Here is an 11,624-nt window from a genome sequence, read left to right as displayed (position 1 = left end):
GGGAAAGGGTGAAGCAGCAGCTGCTTAGGCTGGGGTTAAACCATGACAGGTAGATACTACCCTTGACTGCTCTTGGAGATGTTATTCTCTGTCCAGGGACAAAGACAGTGCATGCCACACACATAGTATTCTCCAGAATTGAATGTGAATGTCTGACACCACCCTGGAAGTTACTGATATGCAAGTTATGTGTGCTTTTCTGTGTACAGTTATAGTTAGGACACAGGGAAAGACAGACTCCATCCAAGAGGTATTTACTTGTGTTGATAGATACTGGACAAATAACCTGCTTTTCCTTAAACCTCTGAAAAGTCTCTTTTGTTTATTTTATTTTTAATATCTTGTTGCTTCGTTTAAAAAAAATCCCCCAAAACAAACAGAAAAAACCCAGAACCCAACAGGAGCATCCAGCTTATTTACAAACAGGGTTCATTATTCCCCTTGCAGAGGTTTAATGATATGATTGTCTATGTCTTACACAGGAGAGATCCTCAATATTTTCTATTTCCAAATTATGGATTGCTGACTCCACTATCCCTGTCAGTGCTCCTGGGGATTCATTCCACATTAATCAGTGTAAAGGAAAGGCTAGACTCATCCTAAAACAGACATGATAAAGTGAGCAAGTATATCTAGACCTTAGGCTTCACTGACATCCCCAAACTGACACTCACTATATTCCTACAGGAGATCATTTATTTCTTAGACCTTAGTGAAGAGCCAATGCAGTTCCTTGCTTTAAAAGTGCAAAATATCTGGGCTGGATACTTTGCCAGAACTGGAAAGAGCTATTGGTTAAAGCTAAAGCACAACCCTATTTACCTAACAGGCCTCAGGAAATGCTGAGCAGCTTGGTACTCATGGATAGCTCAGCTCAGGTGGCTCCTCTCAGCAGCAAAACATCTGTGAAAGGCCTATGCTCCTGAAGGCATGGTCTTCCCCTAGGCTGTCCTGGCAGCAGAGGGACTTGGCATACCCCATTGGCATTCCCCCATGCACATTACTGTCTCAATTGCACAGTCTGGCACAGGGGGAGCACTCCGTTATGTCAGTACTGTGCCACTGAGTTCCCAAACCTGGCTTTGATATGCTGGAATAATGTACAAGGTCATTTTTCATTAAAGAAAGAACCTTTTTTCCAATCAGGTCTGGCTCCCCCATTTAACAAAGTATAATGCAACTATCCCATGGAAGCTCAAAGACAAAATAAAATAAAGTTAACCAGGGCATGGAAAGCCAGATACAAAGTTTGAAAGGAAGGAACAGAGAAAATGGACAAGACTTCTCAACAGCCTGAGCTCTGCCACAATTAGCAGGAAGTACATTTTCGAGATGGCTTCTCACCAGTGGGCAGGGTAATCTTTATCAAGCACCTGAGTATTTCACAGATGAACAGATAAAGGCAGCCTGAAACAGACAGAACTGTCCCTCTCACAGAGAATAAATTAAGTCAGGAAGCATTAGAAACCCAAGAAAAGTACACAAGAATGTTACGGGCATAAATCTTATTTGATGACCCACTGTCAAAAGTCCCTCACTATTTTCATTCTCTTTTTTCCTCCCTCTTGTACTGGCTGTATGCCTTGAATCAGATCCCCAGTCACACCAGCTGCACATACACTCATACACCTAACAAGCTGTCAGACTGCTTGCTAACGGTGAGGACAACAGGCACACTACGGTTTATGTCCACATGGCTAAAAACTCCAGTCCCACAGACGTGCATGGCTGCATCCAAACCATCTCCCAGAAATGGTCCTTGGTCCACCCTAACCTCTGACCTATGCCTACGCACTGGTTAGGGTAAGGTTAGTTGGCATGGCATGGGCCAAACCCATGACTGTGCTAATAATTTAACTGTATGAATGACTACATAACAGTGTACAGGTATAAGCCTTCATTTTGCCACTTTATTAGTACTGCTCACTGTACTGGGCCAAACCAGTATTCTGCTGCTCTAAAGCGCAGATAGCAATGATCTGTTCAGCTGAATTTACCAACATGGAAGAAAAATGGTTTACACCTTTTCTATGCTGCCCAAAATCAAGGGTTTTGCAACATCAGATCAGACCCAGGCCCAGGCCAGTCCATGATGCTGCTGGATACAAATGACTTGGGGTGACCTCAGAGTGTCAACAGAACAATATTCCACTCTGGATTAAAAATGAAGACTAATTAAGGCATTTGAGTAATCTGGAGGCTTTTAAACATGAAATTACGACAATTCTTTGACTCCTGCTTTAATCTTATATTTGTGGAAGAATGAGATTCCAATTTCTTATTAGACTTACTTTAGTTCAAAGAAGAGAAAAGTAGCTGATGAAAGATTCTCCTCTATTTCTCTTCCCTGAACTAAAATCCTACATTTTTTATAGAAGAGTCAAATGGATTCATTACACTCTTCAAACAAAATTCAGAATTAACTACACTCTCATTTCAGTGTCCTCTGCTCTTGCAGTACCGAAAGGGTGAAAAAAAAATCCAAAAAACTTATGCTAATACCAGTCTATACTTAACACCACAAACCAATCTCTTGGGCTACACTATACTATAATATCAACATCAAGATCAACTGGGCAGAGGTTGGAAGTTGCTTTTATGGGCCAGGCTGTTCAGAACAGACATGTCAATGATTTTCAGATTTTGGTTAGCCTATACTTTCAAGTAAGACAGTTCAGTGCTTGTGTTATAGGCAAAATGTTCCCTGATGCAAGTGGATGACAATTCATCCAAAGATGATTGACCCTGGCACAACCTTCATGAAGGCAGACATGTTCTAACAGCTTTTTGGATTGCAGAGGTGGCCAGGTTTCTGGATTGAAGAACACTTGCCCTCAGTGTCTTAACAGTGGAGTGCTACAAAAGGGAATTAGACAACCCAAGTCTAGGCAAACCATAGCCACTGAAAAAAAAGTTGATACTGAGAAGACAGCAAAAGAATCCCTTTACCTCTGGCATAAGGAAACTGGAGCCAAGAATGGCCACACCATAGAATCACAGAATGAAACAAGCTGGAAGGGAGGTATAGAGGTCATCTTGATCAACACTTCTCTCAAGTCCAGCCTAAATTACAGTATTTTGCTCAAGGCCTTGTCCAGTTGAATTCTGAATATATCCAGATGTTCATGTACATTGGTAGAAAAGGCAAAGGGCACTAGGGTAAAAGGTAACATTCAGAGACTTTGCTTTGCTATGCAGCTGAATGCCCCAAGCAGCAAAGCTCTCTGGCTTAACAGACTTCTCGAAAAGAACTGAAATTTTAGTGGGTTTGTTCTGCCTTACATGATCATGCCTTCAACATTAAGAAGTAGGAAGATTGCAAGTGCTCTCTAAAAGGGCTGTAAAGAGAAAGCATTCTCTGGGCTTGTACAAGAATATTTTTAGGGGTTGCTAAATCCAGTAACCTCATGTAAACAAGGCTCCTGCAGCTCCATGTCCCCAGGTCCAACCAACAGCAAGGTTGAGTGGGTATTCCCAATAGGCACACACACAAACACATGCAGGCACTGCATATATACAGCCAGCTACAAAGATCAACACAGACAGAAACACTCACCAGTCATGCAAACAGAAACAGCACCACCAATGGTCTCATCCTGCTCCCCTTTCTGACTGGTCAGGGTGAAGGTCTGTTAGTGGGAAATATATATGCATTTATACGTAATATGGATCCTTGCAATAACCGTCCTTAAACATTCAGTACCCAGCAGCTGACCTCTGCATCTGTGGTCTCCCCATTTGCTGGCACCTGCACATATAAGCACCTGAAGCTTGCAGCCCCAATCCTGTTCCTAGTTTCAGACACCCTCACTCACTGATACATCCACTCACACACAGGCACACTATGGATTCTTTACTAACTGGCTTTAGGCATGCAGTCTACCCAGTAGGTGGCCCTGGATTCTTCTTCTAACAGGTTGCTGGCACTTGGACATGTCAGCCTCCAAGGCACAAAGCCAGTTGCTGTAGTGCTGCCCCACTCCGTAGAACTCCACTTACACATACAAACACATGCTCAAGCACACATGCTATAGATCCCTCCAGTTACTGGTCTTGGACACTCAGCCAGGATCTGGCCCTTGCATTGTCTTTTCTCCATTTGCACACAGACACAGAATATACAGACAAGACTCTCAGGGAACCCCAGAACTTCAGGTATCCCCAGTAGCTGGCCTGGACCTCCTGATCCCTTTGGTAGATAACACACACACACATACAAACAGGTCTCTCTAGTCCGCCCCTGGCTTCCCAACCCATTAACTCTACTAAACAGCTAGTCTGGCTCGATATTTGGTAGAGATAACAGATTCACTCATATAAGTTTGCTCACTCCAGATGCTGGCATCACAGACACACTGATCCTATGACCTGTGGTCTAACTTGAGTTCGGGGCACTTGATTTTCATCCATTCCAGCCTCTCTGGTTGCTGTCATTTAAATGCCGTATAGACATATACACACAAAATAAAGCCCCCTCACCCAGGTAACTAGTGAAAAATTGCATTTAATAAGAAGATAGGACAGACTGTGGTGATCAGGTGCAGGTCACAGCCTGACAGGCATACTGAAACCAGCAGCCTGTTTACACATGACCAGCCTCTTATTTCTCTATTTTCTCACTCTTGATCCTCCCCCAAACCACCTTGATCCCTCCCTTTCCCCACCTAAGGTTCCACCCCTAAAAAGGAGGGAAGTTTTGCAGAAGCCCCAAATGATCTTCCCTACATCATGTAAGTCCCATGCCCCTGTGCGCAGTAATCACCCTCATTCTGCAAGGTGTTCCAGAGAGCACTTCCACTGACTTATCTTAATGGGTTCCATTCCCACTCAATGGGATCACACTCCTGTGACAGTCCTGGGAGAAGCTAGGTCAGGGTGCTTATTTGTCTACTAGGTTCCTCTGTGTTCCTTTGAGTGTGGGGAGAGGAGCCTTTTATCAAACAGATGAACAAATATATTTATATATATGGGGGCTATCACTTGGAGACAGAATACAGTGAAACCTCTGGGAAGCCTTGAATACACTAGAACTTCTGCCAAAACTAAACAAATTAGCTGTTGCAACAAAGTGGCTAATGACACATGCAACTGTAACAAGTATTTTATTTTTCAAGAATTAGTTGATGAAACTAGTTAAAATCCAAACAAAAATAGCAACAAATCCTACTTGTTCATATCTACTCAAAAATTGCTGTTATTTTCTAAAAGTCAGCTATGACTTAACATGAAACACAAGCTATAGAGTTATAAAATATGCCTCCTAATAGAAAATATATACAAAACCATCCTATACAAGACAAATGAGCGTGGTTTTTTTTTCTTGGATAAATCTATACTGTGAAGATACTCCTGCAATTAATGTTCCTGTGCTACTTCTGTACTCATATGCAACTCAAAAAAAAGCTATTTGGGGCCAGTGGGATATGTATTCAGTGAGTTCCATGAAGTATATATTTTTTAACTACTCGCTATGTCAGATCAAAATGTTGACATTGTCAGAACATCAAAGTTGTCATTCACATGGAAGAATTCTCACACCACAATCAGGAGTTACGTGCCATCTGTGAAAGACAGAAATGACAGCCAAATGGTCTAGGATATGGAAATACACAGCTATTTGCAAGGTGGCACAGCTTTTAAGCTTTATGAATGACTGTATTTTTCCTCTTTACCTCCCCTACTCTTTCGTTCAAGCTCTAGAGAAATCACCAGAATTAGCTTGTTGCACTAATTCCTCTGCTGGTGTCAGGAAATGCAGACACCAGGAAATAAACAAAAAAAACCCCAAACCATTAAATGCTTAGTTCCAACTTCACAGATGCAATCAAATTCAGTAATTACCTACAAATTTCCTAGTCACACAATACAATATGTACTCTTCCACAGCATAAGAGATTGTTTTGCAAACACCCACTATTGAGTCTAGAACTTATCCAGCTGCCACTGTCATCAAATGGCTACTTCTGATGACAGTACAGTGTAATGTGAATTTCGGTCTTCCAAGGTTTTACTGAAGCATGTACTGAAAGTCCCTGATTGCATATATTACAAGAAGGCTATTCCTTTTCTTTGAATTTTTAATAAGCTTTGAATACGAAAAGTATTAGTTGCAGCATGAATAGACTCTACTGGCATCCAAGCAGCAACAGTTAGCCTGCGACTTGTGAACAGCTTCAACACAGGGTTATGGTGCATACCAGGGAATGGGGATGTCCTAGCACAGGGACTACAGTGTAATCTATTATGGAAGAAAACTAATCAAGTGGACCCATTGAGACTGACCGGTGAAATAACAGAGATACCCCTCCTCTTACAAACAAACTGCACATCCAGCCCAGTCCCATTCACCTTCTGAATGTCTACAACAGGAGATTCCTCTTTCCTGGGCTTTCCAAGCATGTGGCAAAGATTTTGGCATGCAGGGAAGTGTCAGGAAAGAACTGGGAAGAATGTAACAGAAAAACTTTGTTAGGATTTTAATAACTCATGTGAAACACAAGCAACTGAAGTAAAAAGTGAATTCTACTTTTCCCCCCTTGAAGTAAAATAACATCCATTTAAATGTTTCTTTGTATATAACAAAACAAAAGGCAATAGTATTTTTCACTCTGAAGATTACCTTTGAGGATATGTAATGGTATGGTTTTCCTCCCCTTCAAAGTCAAGCCAATTTGAGCAATCAATACATTATTTTCAAGCACCCAAGACAACAACCAGTTCATAGAAAAAATAGGGAAAACAACGAAATAAGAATACCTGACCTCACAATGTTTTTCTTGTGTATTCCCTTTTGCCAAGGAGACACTTCTAATGCAAAAAGTTTCTCCCAAAGCAGAAGAATTATCCTCTATCTTGAACTTGTGGAAGATGTTTAGAAAGGCTGCCCAGCTACCCTGCAGGCTGGAGAGTTTCTTGTAAAATAAATGCAGTCTCTCACATGCAGAGCATATCATTCCTCTGGAACGTAACTAATGAGTTCTGCAAAATGAACTCTGCCTGTGTTTACAGCTGTAAACATTTATAATTCAGTCAAAGCAAAACCAATATTCAACTCTGTGCCCTAGTAAGAACTATTTTATTAGCAAGTTATCACTTGCTTTCAGTTTCTGTGACTGTAGCCCATAAAGCATTCTTAAATTCTATGTATCACTAACTTTCACAGCCAGGAAGGTTAGCCCTCAAAAATGATAAAAACTGTAGACAGTAATTACAGTACAGATATAGATGCTCACAGAAATAAAATTTCTGTGTATTTCTATACATATTTTTGAGAAAGAAGAAAAAAAAATAGATTTTTTCACCTTTTTCACCCAGCATGTAGCTCACAAATAAATACTTCCAGAACCAAAATCTCAAAAAACTCTTGCAGGGCCATAAACACTGGGAAATGTAATCTTAAGAAAAACTTCTGTGCAGTCTTGTTTCCTTTTATTAGTTGTGAATGCTCCATCCCTGGCAGTGTTCAAGGCCAGGTTGGATGGGGTTTTGAGTGACATGGTTCAGTGTGAGGTGCCCCTGCCTATGGCAGGGGGGTTGAAACTAGATGATCTTAAGGTCCTTTCCAACCCAAACCATCCTATGATTCTATAATTATAGCCAAAATAATATGTTTGCAAATGTCTTCTGTTTGCAAAAGAGTTTTCCCTCATGCTTCCCATGAAGGTTTTTTCCTAATCTAAAAATTGTCTCTGGAAAACTCTGGACAGACATGCTCATTCCTAGTGAAATCAGTGTGTCCAAATAGTAGATGTGTACCAAATTAGTTCAGCCTAATTCCTTTTTATGCATCAACAACAACAACAGTAACCAGAAAAAACATTTTCAATTGCTTACAAGAATACTTTTGAGTCATGAAGGGGTTTAAAGTCCCACTAGGCCCTTCAAAAGGGTACTGCCTTCCTTATATCTGAAAAGCTTTCTGCATAAACCGTATTTACTCTCTTCATGATGTACAGAATGATGATTTGAATACTTTTGGTACTTTTCTTCCCCTCTCTACAGCTTGTCCTGCCATTCTTAACAATTTACATTAAGGTTTTAACAACACTGTTTTTCCCGTTAGAAAATTTCTAACAAAGCTTAGTTTGAGATAAAAAAAATATTTAGTTTTAGACTGTTTAAATCTAACTCAAATGGCTGAGAAACAGTTCGAAGAAAAATATGTTGCTTGATTTTCAGTCCTCTTCGGTTAGAGGCAAGATGTATTTTAGACACCACTTAAAAGAAACCTTACAAAAACTGAAGACCAAAGTAGATATTACCTATATTTTTCAACTTGTATCTGAAATATGAAGTTCAAGTTTCTACTATATATGATAATGAGTCAACAAAATGGCCACAGGCCTTTTTGATTCCTTATGGATAACTGTAGTAAAGCAAAGCCTTCTACATAGTTATCATCAGACTTTCCATCCCCAATGCATAATTCTTCTTTGTCTCTTGACCACAACAAAAACACCTCTGAGATGCAAATTAGAGGTAATTACACGGTCCTTAGAGTTCAATCCTAGGACCATGTAGTACAGTCATAATGCAAGCTGCTGACTCCCCTGACTCCGAATTGAGAGTCAAAATTCAGCTCACTGTGTGCCTTTACTGCTTCATCTCCATAGGCAGAATTTTACTGTCCTGTTTTAATCCAGACAATTCAACCATGTGATCTATGAAGCTGTATCACACAGTGTTTTCTAAACTCCACATACTTATGGGAGTGATCACCGGATTCCAAAAATATCAGTTCCTATAGGCATCACTGAGTTACTTCATATTTGTAGAAAATGGACATTTTTCCCTCCCTTTTCTATCTAAATTCCTCTACCAGTCACACTAAGGAATAACACAGTGCTTTATAAAATCACTTTTAAATCAATGATTAACAATGTTGCAGAGATTTAAGAATTTGTATTATAATCTTACATCAATTATTTCCTCTCTGAACCTTCCCTTTCATTCCTCTCCTACTAAGAGAAAGGATGCTTTAACAAGCTTTCCTCTTCATCACCATCTTCCAAATCTCCACCTTTTTCTTAGATCTCGCACTATGCTCCTTTTCCTTCCTCTAAGGAAGGTCTTTCCTTCCTTGTCTCTCTTTGATTCCCTCTCTCTCCTCTCTTTTTTCAGAGGCTTTCACATACACAAGAGATGAACATTCACCACAAAACAGTGCAGTTCACTGAGCACATGTAGCTGCAAGGGTATTTCTTGCAACAAACAAGAGGATTGTTTACAATACCTCCACCCTTCTCTAACTCTCTCCTACAGTTCTCATTTTACATCTTGCTCTCATCACCCTCCCTCCTATAATGTATTCTTTCTCCTCCCATTTTCTTGGGCTCTCTTTTCCCCTGTCCACCTTTTTTCTACCTTGTCTTCACTGGTCTCTCCCTCCTCTCCCCTGCTGGTTGAACACGAACTGCCTTTTCTTGTTAACACAAAGCATTCTCTCCATATATATGTATATATGAGGTCAGTTGGTCAGATGGAAGAGACAAAAAAAATCCTGATTTCAGCCCACTGGATGCTGCCTTGTAGAACAGCATAAACATCGAGTGATTGTTTCATAGAACAAACATGGTGCAAGAACAAGAATCAAGTACATGCAAAGCATAAACAAGGAGCTCATTCCCAGGGCAAAAAAAGTATTCTTTGCTCCTGTAACTACTAAGACAGCTACTAAAAATGTTCATTAATGGTCCTTCATAAGGCTGTTTGCCTGTCCCACTAGAAGCAATACTAATACATTTTTACATCTCATGAGATAGCAATCAGCCATCAAACAGAAAGTCATGTGCCCAGTGCTCATCTGGAACAGGATAAGAACATTGGTAAGGACACTTTTGTCCCTAGAGCAAATGCTGTGGAGTTGTTGCATTACACAAAGTTTGTTCTTACCTTCTAGTGAGGTTACTAGCTGGAAGCAGCAGACCATCCAGAGCGAACCCATTCCCACCACTCTTCTTGAACTGATGCCAGCATTAGAATCCATGAAAACTCTGTGTAGACACCACCATCTCCAAAATACACACACCACTGACTTTAAGTGGCCAGAGATTTCTTGGAGCGTTTTAATATCTTCCGAAATCAAAGTCCTTCACACAGAAATTCTGGTTAACAAAAAACAGAGGGTGGAAAGAGAAATCAGGTCACAATAATACAGAACTGGCAGGTTTCTTACACCCACTCCATCATTTACTACTTCCAAGATACAGGTGAAAAAGAGTAGCTCAGACCCAGTGTTTATCATATACCCACATCCTCCCACCCCTCAAGACTTCAGTCCCAGTTGTTTTGTACACTGTCAGTACACACAGATTTTGATATATTCAAGGCATCAGTGAGAGTGGAGTTCCCAGATCAATGTTAATTTGTCCCAAAGTACAGGCTGTATTCTTAATTAAGCCCCGACCCTTTGCATCTTTGGCAATGCCTCTTGGAAGGTCTGCATTCTATTTCCCCTGTATGCTTTCCAAGTTTTGTCTCTTATAATTTACACTTTGCCTTTTCAGGACTCTGCAGGGCAGTAGACACGACAGGAGTTTTTGTCATTTATAACAATACAAATCTGCACTGCTAATACATTTGTTATTGCATTTCAGGCACAGGCATTTGCCCCTTTAAGCATATGACTGTACAACACTCTTGAAGCTGGACAGGTTTTTTCCCATTAATACGTTGTAGGTGGCAAATTGATATAAAGGTTTATCTCACAGTCAGGGAGCAGTGTGTAGCCTAATCCAGCACTGCATTAGATCAAGCAAGGTATTTCTGGCTCCATATGCGAAATTCTCAGCCCAGCAGACAAATATCATGGTAATACATAGGTTACATGCAAAAAGCCAGTGCATATTGTTTCTTTAGGTCCCTTTAGTGCAGAGCACTGAAAACACTTCAATGTCTTCAGTGAGACAGTGAAGCGTACCTAAGGAGAAAGAAAAATATCTCAGGCAGTATGGAGAAATGGCTCAATAACTGGGCTGAAATAGGGGAGAAAAGAGTTGTAATTAAAAGGGGCAGCTCCACTGCAATTATCTGAAAACCTAGAAATGGGGAATTTGAGCAAGATCAGCACAGCAGAGAAAAAGCAGCCTGAAGAGTAAGAGAATAAGCAATGGAATACAGTTCTATTTGCTTTACTAAAGAGGGGAAGAAATTACTGCACAGGATGGAATAGTTCTCTCTTACACTGCCCCTAATCAGAAGCTATAGCACCAAACACAGATGTGTCAAAGGCACCCTGGGCATCACTAAAACGTAAGGAAACTAAAAGGAGCTCATGAAGAAGCAAAAGCTTTGATTCATTATTTATGAGGAAAACAAAAAATAAAATCAATTAAGTGTAACTGAGGAAAAAAGAAGATTAAATGGGAGAATGGCAGAGAAGGAAAAAAGAATATGCTCTGGCTGCTAGATCTTAAGCTAACATCTTGAAATTACTGGATAGTAAATAAGGTAGAAATCAGTCTGCTACCACAAAACAGAACTAAAAACCCCTGCTACCAAGAAGCAGACACAAAACTATTTCTGGCTCCAAGAAAACCAATTGTTCTCCTTCCATCCCACCCGCACTTTTCTCTTACAACATCTGTTTGCCTTACCCTGGCAGACCCTGTATCCCAGTAATTTTG

The 11,624-nt window shown here is 40.4% G+C and overlaps 1 protein-coding gene across 1 annotated transcript in view; it reads right to left on the bottom strand.

Moving 5' to 3' along the window:
• LOC104406709 (ephrin type-B receptor 5) overlaps window positions 1-10,066 on the bottom strand; it is a 42,000-nt gene extending 31,934 nt beyond the window's left edge. Inside the window, exon 1 of the mRNA XM_010015791.1 lies at window positions 9,892-10,066. Within this exon, the coding sequence (XP_010014093.1) occupies window positions 9,892-9,985 (94 nt within the window). The 5' untranslated portion in view covers window positions 9,986-10,066. The remainder of the gene's footprint in view (window positions 1-9,891) is intronic.
• Between the last annotated feature and the right edge of the window lie 1,558 nt (window positions 10,067-11,624).

The sequence above is a fragment of the Nestor notabilis genome, unplaced genomic scaffold, assembly GCF_000696875.1.
Source record: "Nestor notabilis isolate BGI_N333 unplaced genomic scaffold, ASM69687v1 scaffold156, whole genome shotgun sequence".
Classification (NCBI taxonomy): Eukaryota; Metazoa; Chordata; class Aves; order Psittaciformes; family Psittacidae; genus Nestor; species Nestor notabilis.
The sequence above is the reverse complement of the archived record's forward strand: the minus strand, read 5'-3'. Positions and strand labels throughout refer to the sequence as shown.